Below are 20,556 nucleotides of genomic sequence, written 5' to 3'. Positions count from 1 at the left end.
TATTTCACCCTACTTTACCCACACAAATATACAATATAGAAATTAGAATGTAAAAATGGACCATTGTTTTTGTTTTTTTAAGTAAACAAAAGACTGGAAGAAGCAACAAAGTTGGTTTAAAATGTGTGTGACTTCATCACTGGTTGAGACTTCTGAGGTATCCATAGTTCACAACAGGGGTCACCATACACTTAGTAAGTGCACAACTTTGAGTAACAATCCTATTAATCTAAAACACTATTGAACACTATAGATGGCACAACAGTGTACAAAAAGAAAAAAAAAGAAAAAGTGACGGATATAAACTTTCTGCTAATTAGGTGAGACATGTTTGTCAATCACTGACATTAGCTCCATGAAAGCAAGTAAACTCAGAGAGGGAAAACGTTTTAGTAACACAGTAATACATTTTACCTACTGACAGTAATAAGTAAGTAATAACTACGTAAAGTAACCTTTTTCACAAAGCACTGTTTTAAGAAAGTTCAGTAGCAATCATTAATGGTAGACTCAGAAATATGACACCATACACAGCGGGAGACTTTATGCTCAACACATACAGTACCAGTCAAAAGTTTGGACACTTACTTATTCAAGGGTTTTTCCTACATTGTAGAACAATAGAGGAGACATAAACTATTAAATAACAAATTTGGAATCATGTAGTAACCAAAAAAAAGTGTTTAATTAACAAATAAGAAAATACTTCAGATTCTTCAAAGTAGCCACCCTTTGCCTTGATGACATCTTTGCACACTCTTGGCATTCTCTCAACCAGCTTCATGAGGAATGCTTTTCCAACAGTCTTGAAGAAGTTCCCACATATGCTGAGCACTTGTTGGCTGCTTTTCCTTCACTCTGCGGTTCGACTCATCCCAAACTATCTCAATTGGGTTGAGGTAATGTGATTGTGGAGGCCGAGTCAACTGATGCAGCACTCCATCACTCTCCTTGGTGAAATAGCCTTTACACAGCCTGGAAGTGTGTTGGGTCATTGTCCTGCTGAAAAACAAATGAGAGTCCCACTAAGTGCAAACCAGATGGGATGGCGTATCGCTGCAGAATGCTGTATCGCTGCAGAATGCAGACTACCTCGTGAAGCTGGTTGAGAGAATGCCAAGAGTGTGCAAAGCTGTCATCAAGTCAAAGGGTGGCTATTTTGAAGAATATAAAATATAACATATATTTTGATTTGTTTAACACTTTTTTGGTTACTACATGATTCCATATGTGTTATTTCATAGTTATGTCTTCACTATTACAAAGATAAAATAAAGAAAAACCCTGGAATGAGTAGGTGTCCAAACTTTTGACTGGTACTGTACATTGATACTTAACCATAAAGGTCATAGCAGAATTTGTGTAAGCTGTGTAGAACAAATATTTTTGTCATAACAGTGTTGTTATTGAAGCAAAATGCCATGGAGACAAACAAATTGAGAGTGGTCTGTTTTTTGACAAGCTGATACTGTTTGTTATGCTGTCAGAACTATTTATGGTAACATATCTCATAAAACTGTCATGATATATTATATTTTTGGCCATACTTTGGACAGTATGAAGGCTGTATGATAAATTATTTAGCAAAACATACAAAATGTCAAAATTATATATATATATATATATATATATATATATATATATACACACATACATACACACACACACACACACACACATATATATATATTTTTTTACAACAGGTTAACATAGGCCCTTGTTAAAATCTGTACTGATAGTTTGATTTGTAGATGTGTTAGTACAGTGTATTACAAGCAAAATATTACCAATAACCTTTCTGGAAAGCAATTACACTGCTCATTGATGGATCAAAGTGCTAAGGCTAACATTTTAACAAAATAAACAAAGTCAGCCAGCAAATGCATTACTATGTAGCAACACACCTTGATTCTATTTCCTTCAAATAATTCAAACAATTCAAACAAGAATCAGTAAATCTACAAACTGAACCACTTGTACCTAAAGGAATCCGATTTTTCTCTGTAGACAAACAATGACAGATCACAAGTGTAGAACGGATGTCATTCTGACATGTTCGAATTGAGTACACAATATAAATGACACAAACATTTTTTAGAGAATTTGTAGATGGACACCAATTGAATATTAAACATGTTGATAAATTATATTTATTGCACTTACCAGTACCAGTAAAGTAAAGCTAGAACTACTTGACCAATGGTTTATACTTATTTTTGAATGGCAATGTATGGGCCTACATTGACTGTAAATAAAGGTCATACAATGCGCTTGGTCCTAAAGACAAATACAGTCATCACGGGTCAGTAACCAGGTTTCCATCCAACCTTTTGATGTGAGTAACAGGCTTGATGGAAACATAACATTTTGTCGGTAAACTTTCCAAATGTCGACAAAACAAAATACGCTAGACAAGGTGGGATCTTTTTGTCTGCGAAATTAATTATGCGAGAAATGTCGGAGGAAACTATTTTATGCGCAAATACTGATATAATAATCATCACACCGAGGTAAACTTGGGAGTCACGCGATGGCACGTGTGGTCCTCCCACTATGACTCGTCGGGAAAGCAAGCAGTTTATTAGGCTACAGATTAAATCCATTATGAGGAACTTCACAGGGTGGTGAAAGTACAAGGTGATGAGCTTGATTCTCCTTTTAAATAAATAGCAAGGGTCTTATTCTGGTGACATGATTTTGTCCATAATCTCCTGCAGGCCAGGGACGGGCAACTTTCGTTAAAACGTTTTAGGAACTCAGTCGGGGTCTCAATTTACTGTTGCGAGTTAGACTAGTAGAATACAAGGCGCAATTCCGAAACTTGGTTGTGCATCAGTTTCTCTCTTGTTATGTATTTTTTGAATATTCAAATGAAAATCTGTCGCTAATTGGATGGAAACCTAGCTTATGATAAAAAAATAAATAAACTGAAATAACAAACCCAAAAGCAATGACTTTCGAGCTGATATGATGGACAATGGCAGCTCGTTGAATGAATTCACTTTGGTGTAAACACTGGAGGAGGCTTCAATAGCAGTGTCTTTAGTTTGCCTCCACTCAATTACATTCTGCACCAGCACGATGTCGAGACATTCTATATCATCAAATTGACCAGAGAAAATACATTGTTCACCTATTTTTTGTTGTTGTTGTTTTCACTGGAAGGTCACAAAGTTCGAATGCAGTGTCACATTGTTTTCAGATCTGTGTTTGGATATGCAATGTCTTGAGTAAGAATTCAGTAGTGCTTAGTACCTACCCTCATAAGACTAACTTTAAATAATATAATTTTGTACAAAGATGGCAAATGTCAAGAGAGAGGTCCAAACCATCCTAATGCCAAAAGGCTCAGATCAATGTCACAGACAGGCGGATAACATTGTATTCACACCTCCAGTATATCAACACAATCCTTGCCTACAGTAAGAGGCGTGTAAAGGGCCGATTGGCTGAGTGAGAGTTTGTGTCATAATCCTGCATCTTGGTCTGAAGTGTAAACAGTCATTACAGCTCTATTCAAATTAGCACATCAAACCCTATTCAATAAACTATGTACTTTTCTTCTTTTTTTTCTTCTTTTTACACAAATGTGATAAGTTAACACGCAGTGTTTGGTACATTTTAATACTTAGGCCATACATATTTTATTAAACATTTAACAGATATATATATATGTTTTTTTTTAAGTAAGGCGAGTAGCCCCTTTTATTAAAGACATGCTCCGGTATTTTTTTAAACCTCCCACTTTGGGCTGGATATGTCAATGAGTAGTTTATAGATGCATAATCTATAAGCAGAATTACTGTCTTACTTCAATTAGCCATGAAATCTCTAGTTTTTATTTGTACTGTGCTACACCATTTCTCCCCACATGGGCTAGCCCCCTAGCAGCACGAGTTCAACAAATTCACTTTAGCACCTCGCCATATGAATGACAGCTAGCAAGATGCACATGATGCACCCACAGCAGAGCGAGAGACATAGGCCATTTTCGGGGACCACTTTTGGCTTGTGAGTGCTACTTTTAGAATGACTATCTAAAAAGTATACAAAAGTACTAGATAATCCCTTTAAAATACTTCAGCAACCTTAGTTCAACACCTAGTGACCTAATCAAGTGATTTTAAGTTATTTTAGTGATTTTAGGGGGGGACATTATTTTGATCAAAACATGCATTTTTTTTCAGTAGGACTTAATCTCTTAAAAAATTTTTTTAAAGTGAAGTGAAGAGGGCCATCCGTTAAACATTTAATTATATTTGTATGGCCTTAGTGTTACAACGCAAATCTAGCTTGATGGTGGTTCCATGTGCACACAATCGCCTCAGAAGTTGTCTGTGTTTTTCCCCCCATGTTATACGTGTGTGAAAGTGCACAGGTCTATTGTATACACTATTGTGAAAACGTGTACACCTTGAAGAAACTGTCACGCATGGCATAAACCCACTAGTTTTGTTTCTTATCCCACTGGTCTCTGCTATAAGGTGTTCTGATGGATCTGTGAGACATTGCCATTTCACATTCTTTCAATTCGGCTGAATATGGAAAACAAAGGAAATGTCATGCAAAGAACAGAGCAAGAGGTATAATAACAAAAAAAGGATGAGTGGATCACTATACAACAACTGATTCACAGGTTAGTATTTCTATAATTATGGGAAAGCCATGGGGTTTGTTAAAATGCAAGTCAAAATGTCAGATATTTATGTAGTCGGGTGTACTTCACTTCCCAATAAAATTCTTGGGGAAACTGGTGTACACTCAAATCAAAGCATGCAAAACCTATTAAAATAAAAATTCAAAAAATAAAATGGTGATTTGGCATAGGTCAATCCCCTTCTCTTCATTTTTGTTCTATACCCACAATACATTTCACAATGGCTAGAATGGGCCCTCACTGAAACAAGAGCATATCGTTGGGACCCCTAACTCTACCTTGACACTAGTTATTTTTTGAGATTTTCTCCGCTTTCCTCTTGGGTTCGTAGGGTGTCCGCAGGATGCTCGGCGTCTCCTCCATAACGCGCACCAGCAGGTTATCAATGTAGTCTTCCAGTTCACGGATATGGGCGTCCTTCTTTTTCACCACCCCATTCTGCTTGATGAGCTCATGCACCACCTCGTCGAAAGATAAGTTGCTATAGGAAGCCGCGCTCGTCTGCATCGTCTCCTGCGGGTGCAAACCACAGACATTATGATGACGTCAACACTGACAGCGCCATTTACACAAAATAAAAGTGTATTTCTCCAAACGCGTCTTGAGATGCGAGACAATTCCCGAGACAGTTGTTTTCAATGAGTAGTATACAGTACAGATGGTAGGAATAGAAAAAACCTAAGCAAAAGATAAATTAGTGCTAAAAATGATTTAAAGTAAGACAGAAGGTGGGCTAGGCCAGGGAATCCCTCGTATTACGGCAGATAGACTAACTGCCTAATTATTATTTTAAATTTTACCTTTATTTAACTAGGCAAGTCAGTTAAGAACAAATCTTTATTTTCAATGACGGCCTAGGAACAGTGGGTTAACTGCCTGTTCAGGGGCAGAACGACAGATTTGTACCTAGTCAGCTCGGGGATTTGAACTTGCAACCTTTCGGTTACTAGTCGAATGCTCTAACCACTAGGCTACCCTAAAGGTGTTAGGAAAAACGCCACAAACTACGTCATGGCTGCACGTGTTCAGCTCGTATAACCGGGTGGCAATCAGGACTAATTGAGAGGCTGTGATAAGACGTCACTCCACAGGTTTGTTAGCACTGTCGTCGCCATTGCATTTCACTTCAGGTGTTTGATCTGATCAAGTGTTCAATAGTGTTCAACAGAAACTCTGCGATGGCTCGAACAATCAGGAATCCTGTGGCAGGGAATCTGATGTGTTGTTTAAGTATCAGTTCTAGAAAAAATAAAAAAAAGCTTTCAACCCCCATTACCTCTTTAAATCTTAAAGCACATTTCCTCTCCTCACAAGCCAGCCTAGGCAGAGACCTTGACCAGCTGGCAGACAAGAGCATCACATTAAAATGAAACCACGCCGCAAACAGTAATTAAGACAACAAAAAATTGGAAGCTGCCTGGAAACGGCGGAGTGCATATTTCCGGAATAAAAAGGTCAGACTAATGAACAGGAAAAGAAAGATGCAACCAAACTATTTTGGTCGAGTTTGTTCTTTAGAGGACCGGGTGCATCACAGTCTGTGCCGAACCCATTATGGAGGGACGAGAGGAGATTCTTTTTTTTTTTTAACGAGGTACCATGTTACCGCTTCAACAAATGGACATGGTTCCACCAGGCAGATAGAGCAGCAAAGCCATCAACTTGTTTAAAATACTACACTTAGTCCCCTTCCCCTCCCTGTGCCCAAACCAAGCTGCCATCGCTGCGCTGACCATATTTACTGTAACTCGTCCTAGTATGAGAAACAAAGAAACTAAAAATGTGAGGATCCCTAGAGTTTATGTCCAAAAAAAAGAGGACTAAGGCAGGGGATCACACTAAACACGCCGGCCCTTTTATTTCCATTGTTTCCAATGGTATGTGGACATGCTAGGTGTGCTGCGGTCCATCCTAGGTACGCTTCGAGTTATTTTGTTGTCGCTTTCTGGGCAGCCAAAGTTGAAAGTAGCCAAGCAAAGTGCCTCACGTTTTTAGTCAGAGAAAAACAGGTGTTGTTAGTGGGGGTGTATCAACCGCTTACTGGGGAAGTGAATATGTTTTTGGAGACAAAGTGAAAATATGCTGAGAAATAGGCCTTTTGCGCTACCAGAGAAAATGAAGACCTGACATAGAGACAACCACTTCCGCTGAGAGACTTTCCTAACATGAATCAAGTTACCAGCTCCGTTTCATTATACTGTATGAGCAATTGTGTCCATTACACACATGCCAAAAAGCCCCAGACATGATATAAAGCTACACAGCCGGGAGCTGTAGTAGCTGGTGACAGAGGCCTGGAAATGACCATGAACTACCAAAGTACTGACAATTTTTCCGCGATCAGTAGTGAGGAGGAGATAAGGCGAGCACACTTGGCATTCTCCAGTTGTCTCATTACTGCTTCTAATGAGCTCTGCTTTGAGAATTTAAAAGCTCTGTTCTTTAAAATCTCTCACTATCCTTCCCCTCCTCCCTCACTGGTTAATTAGCTAGGGCCTGAAAGGAGAGGAAATGGAACTGCCAGTTCATTTCTGCTAGTGCAGAGTATGGAGGGGCACATGTGGTTAAGACAACTCCTCAACACCCACAACGAGAGGTGAGGAAAGCCATTATCAGCATCCGTTTCTCATTTCAACATCACTTTGGAAGCTGCTCTCTTACCATGTTAATACTAATTCTGCAGTGTAATAGCCAGCGACTACTAGAATTAAGCACCATGAGAGCGTTTTATTCTTATTTGTCTTTGGGTGGGGGTGTGACAAAACTAAGGTGGCAAATACCCCCATCCAACCAATGAAAAATCTCATACAGATTTCTCCCCCCAAAAAAGAAAAAAAGTGCTCCAATTATGGTACCAGTACGATATAATAGTACATCACCTGACCTTAGAGACTGAAACTCACACTGTTTCAAATGATGAGCCGGGTCAGATGATGACCGCTGTTCATTAGTTTAATGACACTCATAGTGAACTGTCAAAGACGGAACAGACAGCAGTTCAGAGACCAACATCACCAGCTGCAATGTCAAGTGAGATCAGGGAGAGCTGCTCAATTAAAAGTCAGTGGTGTTCTGAACCTCAGAACAAGTACCCCAAAAAACTAGGACTATGCTTTCCCCCCCCCTTCATTTTATTTGAGATTAGTTCACAAAAAGTATACAAGGTATGATCTCTTACATTTTTCTTTCCGTGGTTCTCTCTTGCCTTTCGGATGTCTCCATTAGTGGTGGGATTTTTATCGCTGCAAAACATCCATGTACACTGAATTACAAAATCATCAAAACACATCAAATCATATTTACCTGTGGCAGAGGGTTATATTACCAATAACCTGTTCAGTTTGTTTTCTTCCGTTTAGTGCTTATTAATGAACATGACCCTGGCTTGGATACCAAACATGGTGGTGTGGACGTGAAAAGCTTTACCTTGTATTTTTGTGTGAGAGGAAGGGGTTGGTTGGTTGGGTGTTTTCCTGAGGGTCGCTGCTGAATGGGTTGATGGAGCGCAGGTCTCCAGAGCTGCCCGAACGCCCCCCGTTGTTGGTCTTGCGTCCCTCCTTCTTCCCGGTCACACGTTCCAGCAGGCTGACCTTCTCCTTCTTCTCCTTTTTCTCCCCTCGGTCCCACAGCTGGCCCTGCTCCATCTCGAACGGGTTGCGGTTGCGTGGGAGGGTGGCGTACTTCTGCGGCAAGCCGTCGCTGATATGAGTAAAAGGATCACCTTGCCCCTCGCTGTCCTGGTAGCCTGGCACCTCGCCCTGGGAGCGCCTGTGAGGGGCGGCACCACTCTCTTTCTCTGTGAAACAAACAATTTACCGGAAACATTCATGGAAGCAATACTAATCACAGACAAAGAAAGATGGCACAGGTAGGCTAATACAAGTAAATACTAAAATAGGCCTAATACTAGAGGAAGCTGCTGTCCTTACCCAGCTGTTCCATGGAGTTTCTAGAGTCCAGCTTGGGGCGGAAGTGAGTGCCAATGAGGTCAGACATGGAGCGGGCTGCAGAGAGCGTATGGGAGCCGGCCAGTAGGTGTCTCTTGATCTTGGGCTCTGGCTGATGGTCAGAAGCACTGGGTTGGCGAAGGGTCTCCGAGTCACACATGGCGGAGCGGGGCAGGATGGCTGAGGTGGTGTCGGAGAGACCACCGTCGTGCTTGCGCCCCTTCATCTTGTCCTTGAGTTTGGTGAAGGGCGAGCGGGGCTTGTCCTTTATGGAGAGGTCAAACATGCTGGCCGTCATGTTGTTCCTCATGAACTGAATGCTGACCTGGATCTTCCCTCTCTCCTTCCTCTTCTTCCCTGGCCTGGAGTCCAAGGAGTACCAGCTAAAAGAAGGGATGATTATTAGCCATCTGTAAATTGGGTATGTGGCACATTTAAATGAATACAGGAATAGAAGATTCAAAGATCAAAGAACACATCAGGTGCCATTGTTGGGTGCTAAAACAGTGCATTCTCAACAAGTTAAAAATAAATGTTTCTATTCTGAATTAATTTAGGTTTGTCATGGCAATGTATTCATTTTTTAAATGAATACATTTTAAACGTGTTTTCCAATATTGGTGTAAAGTGGTTATAAAAGCAGTGGAAAATATAGGCCTATTATTTAATGCATCTAAACTCTAGGCTTTGACATCTTCTTCAAGGTGATATGCTGCATCCATTTTTAGGTGAAAACTTTAATTAAAGGTAGAATACAGAAATCTGAGAGTACATACACTACCGTTCAAAAGTTTGGAGTCACTTAGAAATGTCCTTGTTTTTGAAAGAAAAGCAGATTTTTTTTGTCCATTAATTAAAATAACATCAAATTGATCAGAAATACAGTGTAGACATTGTTAATGTTGTAAATGACTATTGGAGCTGGACATGGATGATTTTTTAAATGGAATCTATATAGGCGAATAGAGGCCCATTATCAGCAACCATCACTCCTGTTTTCCATTGTCACGTTGCGTTAGCCAATCCAAGTTTATCATTTTAAAAGGCTTGGCATAGCGTTCATTTCTCAGAACAAGAATAGACGGAGGAGTTTCAGAAGAAAGTTTGTTGTTTCTAGCTGTTTTGAGCCTGTAATCGAACCCACAAATGCTGACGCTCCAGATACTCAACTGGTCTATAGGAGGACCGTTTTATTGCTTCTTTAAATCAGACCAACAGTTTTCAGCTGTGCTAACATAATTGCAAAAGGGTTTTCTAATGATTAATTAGCCTTTTAAAAACGATAAACTTGTAGTGCTTTTCTTAAAAAATAAATAAAAGGACATTTCTAAGTGATCCCAACCTTTTGAACGGTTGTGTAACTGGATGGAGCTGCTTCCTTTGGAAGAATTAGTAGAGTGGAGACCCAAAACCATCTGTGTTGGACACATTTCCCCGTGGAACAGCCACAACCATTATGTATTTAAAAAAAATGGAAGCTTTTCACCTGCCTGAGAATGAATATTAGAGGCTACCCAGACCCCTCTTTTACAGTGCTGCCACTCTCTGTTTATTATCTATGCATAGTCACTTTAACTCTTCCAACATGTACATATTACCTCAATTACCTTGACTAACCGGTGCCCCCGCACATTGACTCTGTACCGGTACCCCCTGTATATAGCCGCGCCATTGTTATTTTACTGCTGCTGTTTAATAATTTGTTACTTTTGTTTTCTATTTAACACTTACTTCTCTTAAAACTTCTTAAAGCATTGTTGGTTAAGGGCTTGTAAGTAAGCATTTCACTGTAAGGTCTACGGCTGCCGTTTTCGGGGGAATGTGACAAATAAAATGTGATTTGATATGAGGGACAAACATAATTCCCTGCAAACTGTGATGGTCTGAATCTCGAAAAGAATGTTGAATAATATTGTTCGTCGAGGCCACTCTGCTCCTGTTTGTTTAACCTCTTTGCTTCGCCTGCTGGAAGTAATACGATTGATGCCTTCGCTGTGAGAAATAGGGGCGACATTTGCACAAATCTGGCCTTTGTTCAGAACTGCTATGACAAGCAATTGGGAAATTACAAAGGCAATGGTGCAAGACAACCACGCAACTCATACATGCTAATGAGAATGATGGCTTCTCTGTAGCCTAAGCCTAGTTCATACAAATCAAGGGTATGTTGATTGCAGAAATGTAGAACTAGGAAGAAACCTCACTCAAAATACAAAGTCAACATTTAAACCACCTCTCAAACAGCATAGATGTTCTGGCAAATTCCACAATTCCTTAATGAGCACAACCTCTGACTGTCCAAGCTTTAACCTACTTCTGTCATGGGAAAGGTGGACAGGGATTCTATCTTTTTGCCCTAAACTGTTCTCAGACTGAGTGGCATGGGCCTCTCTTGGTCGAGCTAGCCTAATTCCCATAGTGGTGGTCTCTGTCCTCCGGAGCATGATCTAAGAGCCACACAGCACGCTGCTGAGAGGGGGCCAGCCCTGTACTTCACATGGGTGTCAAGGCCAAGATAAACCTCCCTCTGCCTGGAACCACAATACTCCCACTCTACCCAGACCGCTGGGAAACTCCTCACAATCAACAAACACAGGTGTGCGATAATTAGGGGCTGCCTACTCCGATGTCAAGATGGACTCTCTTCCCCATGCTTGAAAACACAGCGAACGGACACAGCTAGCTAGCAAACCTGGAACTGCTCCAGTATATGGATATGGTAGCACAAGAGTAGGCTTAGGCCTCTGGCTCATTCTATGCAAGTCAGTTGTGTTGATGACTAAATTCCAGTCCATTGACATCTCCACAACAGCTCTGTACTTGAATAACTGCCAACCCTGGAGGTGCATCAGCTCTGGCACCTTAAATAAATACAACCATCAACAGTTGATTATGACATATCGCAATTCACCCCAACTAGCGGGTGAAGAGGAAGTGTGGTAATGTGTTTGCATGATGAAATGTACTGATGGCTAATTGACACCAGATCCTCCTAACTATGTTCCTGTTCCTCTGAGCAGAACGTAGGCTTAGGCTACTCATCATGTAGGCCTAGCTAACTACAACAATTTGTGCAATGGTAATTCTACACAGCCAAAAATAACTTTATGTAGCGGCCTGGATTGGGTGGAGCTGGTATGGTGTTTTTCTCCATACATTCACACCACTGGAAAAACTATTATAATTTGAATCAGAATTAGTAACAAGACATGTCTGGCCAGCTCCAGCACATTCATTTAACATAAGCTAATACCCAAAGGGACACACCACAACATTCAGCCAATGTCATGTTCTGCAAATGCCAGTTTACCATCTCAATTCCAGTATAAGGCAAGACTAAGCAAGGACATTTGTTCATTGTGTGATTACTGGAATTGAGGTGGAACAGTTTGCTGTATTAGCACCTACGCTGTGACAAGACACAGAAATAATCTGATAGCACTGCTGTTCTCGCTGGACTAGTTCACCAACTACAAAGACTGCACCCAAGTCAACTCAATTACACCATGAATGGCAGCCTATTCTCAAAAGACTAACCTCTTGATTCATTATCAACAAAGCCCATTTTTTAACGAACCCAATGGCGTAGCCTATGTCACAACAAGACAGATGTACTGGCAACCTCTGTTTGGGGCCCAAACTTTGGGCCTATGCTAAAGTGGCAAAGAGGAGGTGGTTTTGAATCTAGGAATCTTTATTCGTACAATTATACCACATAAAAACATGTGGAACGCTGACCACATACTCTATGTGTGTAGAGTATGGGCAGTTACACCTGCCCAGACCCACCTGCTCACAAACATCGATGACATTACACCTGCCCAGACCCACCTGCTCGCACCACCATCTCTAGCACCCACATTACTACCCGCCGCATGGCCTCAAAGTGCACCATTTTGTCAACCACCTACTCTCAACATTTAGATAATAAAGCATTTGACCTTTCCATTGTCTTAACGATGGAGGATTGGTTGACTTCCAGTTAACTTCTTAGGGCTGAAATCCCGTTAACGGGATCGATATGACAACAGCCAGTGAAAGTGCAGGGCGCCAAATTCAAAACGACAGAAATCTCATCATTAAAATGATCATGGTCTCCAAGATGATTGACGAGAAAAGGATCGTCCAGCCCATTGGGTGTCTCACTGCGCCCTCATGTGCCATGTCTTGAAATAAATATGCAGACAGACGGATTAAAATTAAATGTACATTGTAATACTTCTGACAGACAACATTGTAACTCTGCCCATAACATTTGTTTTATAGCATTCCCAGAAGGCATAGATTGAGTCATTGCTAGTTTTACACTTAAGACATGGCTCTGCCGTTGTGCTGTAGAATTTGTGAATGGGTCTCTTGTATAATACATTTTATACATTAGTTTATACTGGATTAAGCGCAAACTTTCGTTAACTGTAATTTCATTACTTATGTTCCAACATTCCATTCATCTTGTGCCAATATCAGTTCTTTTTAAGTCTTGGTTCCAATAGTTCTCTCTTTTCTTTTTTTTCCTAAGAGATTGTTAGTTGGATAGGCTCTCTGCGAGGTTGTATATCTTACCATCATATAAAAATAATTTTCTGACTCAAATAGTATTCCCTCCAGACTGTTCTGATGTTTCAAATCATAATTTCGTGATATGAAACTTTTAAGTTGCATGTATTGGAAAATATCTACATTGGTCTGTCCAAAATTGCTTTTTAATTCTATCATGGAAATAAATACATTTCCCTATTACCAAGTCATTTACGGTTTCTATGCCTAGACTGACTTTTTTGCAGTGCAAAGACATAAAAAAGTAAGCTAGTTCATCTGAAATGGCACACAGAGGTAGATAGCTCTAACATCTTGAAAGTGTGCCTCAAGTATTATTTGAAGTTCAATTGTTTTTATTATTTACCACGATGGCAACACTTAAGCAGCAGCGCAACATAACAGAAACACTGTAGTCAGTTCTGTCACATTTAAGACTCTTGAAACAGAATTTAAGACTCAAAGCCTTTAAACCAGATCAATTCATTGAAGATTAAGATTTAAGGACCCACGGACACCCTGTGTACTTTTGTTCCGAAACTTCCTTGAAAGGGAAAAACCTTATTTAGTTTGATTAGTTGGCGATACTTACTCTGTTTTCCTTCGCTCCTTGTTATCAAAAATATCATTGAGATTGATGGTACTCTGGCCCAGGAATTTATCCATCCCCACCAGGGACCTGTGCATCACGATAAGGCATAATTCATAGATTTCTGGATTGCCCTCCAGAAGCAGACCAGGCAGTTCAAAGGCGGCTTCTTCTCTCCACATTGGGTTGAGTGTTTTCTCTGCCACAGATGTTGAGTACTTCTCTTTGCCCAGCTGGATGATAGCGTAGGCGTCGTTGTTGCCATGCTTACCCTTAGCTTGTAGGTCAGTTGCTTGGAGAACAGTGGCTTGGACATGAGTTGGGAACCACGTTTGTGCCTGCTTTGCTAGTGACATGATCAGCTCTGTTTATGTGTGGTTAGTCATTCAAATGTATGTGCAGGTGAATTGACCTTAAAAAGTGATGACAGAGAATGCAAATATTAACAACTTATTTGTAGGGCCATGTTGACTAGTGATATGTAGATGTAGATAACTTACAGTGCTTTTTGGTCATATATTTACATGTACAGCTAGTAACATCTCAAAAGTCTGCAGCTAACTAATTCCTTCAGTCCATCTTACACACTTGTCTTTTGTGATTAACATTAACATATCACAAATGTCCAGGCCACTGTAAGGCAAGTCATCTGAAAGCAAAATGGGAGATAAGAGTTACACATTGTAAGAGGTCGTGCAGGTTGACTAGATAACTTATCTACTACAGTTGCGCTAGTTAGCTATGATTGAAGCTAAGCAGGCTAGCGAGTTAACAAGCTAAACTGCTGACATCAATCACCATTTCCAGCTTGGCTGAAGTAAGCTAAATAACTATGCAGCAGGGCTCTCCAACCCTGTTCCTCGAGAGCAACCGTCCTTTGGGGTTTCGCTCGACCCTAATCTAGCACACCTAGCTAATTCTAATAATTAGCTAACGTTAGCTGATTAATAACTGGGTTGAAGCGAAAACAAACAGGAGGGCAGCTTTACAGGAAAGGGGTTGGATAACTCTTGATATACAGCAACAACACAAAAAAAAGCATGTTCTTCAGTTCTATTGCATTTGTCATATTGTGACACACCACCGGTTATTATACAATAATAACGTTGCAACGTAGTAGTATTGATTACTAGACGTTCATTAGATTGAACAGCTGATGTTGGCAAGCTAGCTAAACAAGCTTCCTCACTACTGTACCTCGTCATTTTCTCAAAACTTGTGACATGTTGCCATCCTGTAAATCCACTCGATTGTTGTTGGACATATTTCACAAATAACCAATTGCAAAATGATTTATTGGAGCTTACTTTCGTTATTTTACAGGCTGCTAGCTAGCTGTACCAGCCCAAACTAGCTAACTTCCTTGTTGGTCTACTACATCCGCCACAATCACCGGTGAAAGTTCAAGCTCCTCCTCTGTTGCTGTGGAAACTAAATGTTTCAGGAGCACGCGCCTTATCTTTAACGTGTCAAACAAGTTGTGCCTGCCCTGCGTACACAGTAGACTACACAGACTTTGTTCATAACCAGAAAGAAGTCTAAACCATGGAAGAAGAATGTGTCTTTTTGAAAAAGCAGGTAAAACATATCCGTGTGATAGTCATGTAGGCACAGTATATAGGCACTTGATTCAGTGATACAGTTTTCTAAATTGGGAGTGTGTTCATGCTGAAAATACTAAATGCATGCAAAATTGCTCTGGTTAGAGGAGTGAAGCCTAAGCAAGCATATAGTAATTTGCAGTAATTAATTCAAACTAGGAAGGTATAAGGTTGAAATTATGTCTTTGTTTTTGCTCCCCTAAAATTAAAGGAGAAAAGGAGGCCCTGGCCAATGGCATTCCATGGGGTTCAAACACCTCCTCCCTCTCACCTGTGAGGTTTGTGGGTGTCTGGGGGGTGGAGGGGAAAGAGGGTGCACTTGAAAGATGTAAATCACAAGAACATGGGAGCTGCTTTGTCTCCTGAGTGGCTGCATGTAGGTGCAGATAAGGGAGTTCATTTGAATGAATATAGACATGCATGTCACCCCACTTGACAAGTACATCTTAACCAAACACACCTGCCTATGTTGGTTTTATCGTCCTGCCATGAAAAGTGCAGTGTGTACATACCACAATCCCAGGGATGGGGCTGGGCCATCCATCACAGAGAGATTATTACTCTTATCTCGAGTGCATCTCTAAATGAAATGCTATGGCTTAGTGAAATATTGGGCTGCAGCCCAATAAAATGGGCTTTAGGCAGATTTAAATAAGGAGGCACCATTTCAACTTTTGTGTCAAGTCTGACTGCGAACACCAGAAAACAGCAGGGGAACCATTGGAGTAAAATGTAAGATGGTGTCCAGAATGACAATGTGAGGGATAACGTGTAGTAGGCAACTTGTTGAGTAATAAAAGCTAGCAGAAGACCATACACTACAAACATACAGTATAATGTTACACTCAGTATAAGAAACCAATGTTTCTGAGGACGAGGCGACGATCTTCTTGACTTGAAACTCAATACATGTAGGCATATAAACTACATGAATTACCAACCAGCTGCTTTCCCCTGACTGATTCTGTTCTATGTTCATGCTTGCTCCAAGTGTATTTTATATATATATATATGTATATATATATATATATATATATATATATATATATATATATATATATATATATATATATATATATATATACACACACACACATGCACACAGTGCATTCGGAAAGTATTCAGACCCAAGATGGCGTATTCATAGTCCAAGATGTATGCGTAGCAGTGCAGACGTGGTTTGTCGTTCTCCCGTGTACATTTTGTATATATTTAAATTTATTTTCAATATCTTTTCCATTTTTAAATTAAATATACCTTCTGGCAACCCGCCTCACCCAATGTGATACGGATCTGCTATTTTTAGACCTTATAGCCAGAACCTCCATCAGAAGCGAACAAGCTAATTAGCTACTAGCTTTTTAGTCATTGTCAGCCACTGCTATCGGCCTTTACTTTTTGCACAGACACCAGCCGCTTTTAGCCTGGATAATACTTGCCAGCCTACCAGTATCGGACTGTTTTCTCCACTACGACGCCGGATTCCTGCCGTAAGCCCTGGACCATTACTCCTGATCATCACAGCTAGCTAGCTCCCGGCTAGCAAACGAAATTACTCCAGCTACAATACCTCTTTTGCCAACTGGCCTTGACCCTTTGTTGACACGGAGCCCCGTCGTTCCATCAGGACTGGTCTGCCGACGTAGCTCCATCCATTGTGCCCTCAACCGGCCTTTGCCGGACGTCGTAGCAAACGCTCCTACTAGCCCTGGCCTGCTAACTTTTTATTAAAATGTTATTATTATTCAAAAAATAAAAATACAAATTGAATGCCGTGTCTCCCGCTTGCTAGCGTAGTAACGACCACTCAGCGGCTTCCTTGTTTCATCTACTGCTGTTCACTGGACCCTATGATCACTTGGCTACATAGCTGATGCCTGCTGGACTGTTCATTAATCACAGTACTCCATTTTGTTTCTTTTTTGTTTGTCGGCCCCAGCCTCAAACTCAGGCCCTGTGTGTAGTTAACTGACCCTCTCTGCCCATTAATTGCCATTTTACCTCTTGTTGTTGTCTTACCCGTTGTTGTCTTAGCTAGCTCTCCCAATCAATACCTGTGATTGCTTTATGCCTCGCTTTATGTGTCTCTCGAATGTCAATATGCCTTGTATACTGTTGTTTAGGATAGTTATCATTGTTTTAGTTTACTGCGAAGCCCCTTGTCCCACTCAACATGCCTCAGATACCTCCTTTGTCCCACCTCCCACACATGCGGTGACCTCACCCAGCACAACTAGTGCCTCCAGAGATACAATCTCTCTTATCGTCACTCAATGCCTGGGTTTACCTACACTGTACCCGCATCCTACCATACCCCTGTCTGTACATTATTCCCTGAATCTATCCTACCACGCCCAGAAATCTGCTCCTTTTATTCTCTGTACCCAACGCACTAGACGACCAGTCTATAGCCTTTAGCCGTACCCTCATCCTACTCCTCCTCTGTTCCTCGGGTGATGTGGAGGTTAACCCAAGCCCTGCGTGTCTCCAGGCGCTCTCATTTGTTGACTTCTGTAACCGAAAAAGCCTTGGTTTCATGCATGTTAACATCAGAAGCCTCCTCCCTAAGTTTGTTTTACTCACTGCTTTAGCACACTCCGCCAACCCTGATGTCCTTGCCATGTCTGAATCCTGGCTTAGGAAGGCCACCAAAAATTCTGAGATTTCCATCCCCAACTACAACATTTTCCGTCAAGATAAAACTGCCAAAGGGGGATGAGTTGCAGTCTACTGCAGAGATAGCCTGCAAAGTTCTGTCATACTTTACAGGTCTATGCCCAAACAGTTCAAGCTCTAATTTAAAAAATGTATCTCTCCAGAAATAAGTCTCTCACTGTTGCTGCCTGTTATAGATCCCCCTTAGCTCCCAGCTGTGCCCTAGACACCATATGTGAATTCATTGCCCCCCATCCATCTTCAGAGTTTGTTCTGTTGGGTGACCTAAACTGGGATATGCTTAACAAACTGTTATAGACCTATATCCATCCTGCCCTGCCTTTCTAAAGTCTTCGAAAGCCACGTTAATAAACAGATCACTGACCATTTCGAATCCCACCGTACCTTCTCCGCTGTGCAATCCGGTTTCCGAGTTGGTCACCGGTGCACCTCAGCACCTCAAGGTCCTAAACGATATCATAACTGCCATCGATAAAAGACAGTACTGTGCAGCCGTCTTCATCGACCTGGCCAAGGCTTTCGACTATGTCAATCACCGTATTCTTATCGGCAGACTCAACAGCCTTGGTTTCTCAAATGACTGCCTCGCCTGGTTCACCAACTACTTCTCAGATAGAGTTCAGTGTGTAAAATTGGAGGGCCTATTGTCCGGACCTCAATTCAGTTCAATTCTCTGGCCGACTCTTTTCTCTGTATATATCAACGATGTCGCTCTTGCTGCGGGTGATTCTCTGATCCACCTCTACGCAGACACCATTCTGTATACATCTGGCCCTTCTTTGGACACTGTGTTAACAAACCTCCAAACAAGCTTCAATGCCATACAACACTCCTTCCGTGGCCTCCAACTGCTCTTAAATGCTAGTAAAGCTAAATGCATGCTTTTCAACCGTTCGCTGCCCGCACCCACCCGACTAGAATCACTACTCTGGACAGTTCTGACTTAGAATATGTGGTCAACTACAAACACCTAGGTGTCTGGCTAGACTGTAAACTCTCCTTCCAGACTCATATTAAACATCTCCAATCCAAAATTAAATCTAGAATCGGCTTCCTATTTTGCAACAAAGCCTCCTTCACTCATGCCGCCAAACATACCCTCGTAAAACTGATTATCCTACCGATCCTCGACTTTGGCAATGTAATTTACAAAATAGCCTCCAACACTCTACTCAGCAAATTGGATGCAGTCTATCACAGTGCCATCCGTTTTGTCACCAAAGCCTCATATACCACCCACCACTGCAACCTATATGCACTCGTCGGCTGGTCCTCGCTACATATTCGTCGCCAGACCCACTGGCTCCAGGTCATCTATAAGTCTTTGTTTGGCAAAGCTCCGCCTTATCTCAGCTCACTGGTCACGGTAACACCCACCCGTAGCACGCGCTCCAGCAGGTATATCTCACTGGTCATCCCCAAAGCCAACACCTCTTTGGCTGCCTTTCCTTCCAGTTCTCTGCTGCCAATGACTGGAACGAATTGCAAAAATGGCTTAAGTTGGAGACTTATATTTCCCTCACTAACTTTAAACATCAGCTATCTGAGCAGCTAACCGAATGCTGCAGCTGTACATAGCTCATCTGTAAATAGCCCATCGAATCTACCTCCCTCATCCCCATTGTTTTTATTTACTTTTCTGCTCTTTTGCACACCAGTATTTCTACTTGCACATCATCATTTCTACTTGCACATCACATCTGCACATCTATCACTCCCGTGTTAATTTTCTAAATTGTAATTTCTTCGCTACTATGGCCTATTTATTGCCTTACCTCCTCACGCCATTTGCACACACCGTATATATACTTTTTTTTCTACTGTGTTATTGACTGTATGCTAGTTTATTCCATGTGTTACTCTGTGTCGTTGTTTGTGTCGCACTGCTTTGCTTTATCTTGGCCAGGTTGCAGTTGTAAATGAGAACTTGTTCTCAACTAGCCTACCTGGTTAAATAAATAACCCCTTGTCCTTTTCCACATTTTTGTTACGTTACAGCCTTATTCTAACATTTTGTCTCATCGATCTACATGTCTCATCGATCTACACACTACCCCATAATCACAAAGCAATAAAAGGATTTGAGATTTTTTTGCAAATGTATAAAAAAAATGAATAATGAAATATCACATTTACATAAGTATTCAGACCGTTTACTCACCTTTGGCAGCGATTACAGCCTTGAGTCTTCTTGGGTATGACGCCACAAGCTTGGCACACCTGTATTTGGGAAGTTTCTCCCATTCTTCTCTGCAGATCCTCTCAAGCTCTGTCAGGTTAGATGTGGAGCGCTGAAGCACAGCTATTTTAGGTCTCTCCAGAGATGTCAAGTCGGGTTCAAGTCCGGGCTCTGGCTGGGCCACTCAAGGACATTCAGAGACTTGTCCCGAAGCCACTCCTGCGTTGTCTTGGCTGTGTGCTTAAGATTGTTGTCCTGTTGGAAGGTGAACCTTCGCCCCAGTCTGAGGTCCTGAGCGCTCTGGAGCAGGTTTTCATCAAGGATCTCTGTATTTTTCTCCGTTCATCTTTCCCCTTGATCCTGACTCCCAG

General features: G+C 41.3%; 1 protein-coding gene across 1 annotated transcript; it reads right to left on the bottom strand.

Moving 5' to 3' along the window:
• Positions 1–3,556: 3,556 nt before the first annotated feature.
• Positions 3,557–15,119, bottom strand: LOC139409843 (rab11 family-interacting protein 2-like). Its single transcript, XM_071155233.1, has 6 exons — positions 14,927–15,119; positions 13,733–14,378; positions 8,587–8,987; positions 8,084–8,453; positions 7,836–7,899; positions 3,557–5,170 (listed from the first exon to the last, which is right to left on the bottom strand). Exons 2-6 carry the CDS (start codon positions 14,083–14,085, stop codon positions 4,943–4,945), a joined length of 1,416 nt encoding a protein of 471 aa, XP_071011334.1. The 5' UTR covers positions 14,086–14,378; positions 14,927–15,119; the 3' UTR covers positions 3,557–4,942.
• Between the last annotated feature and the right edge of the window lie 5,437 nt (positions 15,120–20,556).

The sequence above is a fragment of the Oncorhynchus clarkii genome, chromosome 1 (assembly GCF_045791955.1).
Source record: "Oncorhynchus clarkii lewisi isolate Uvic-CL-2024 chromosome 1, UVic_Ocla_1.0, whole genome shotgun sequence".
Lineage (NCBI taxonomy): Eukaryota > Metazoa > Chordata > Actinopteri > Salmoniformes > Salmonidae > Oncorhynchus > Oncorhynchus clarkii.
The sequence above is the reverse complement of the archived record's forward strand: the minus strand, read 5'-3'. Positions and strand labels throughout refer to the sequence as shown.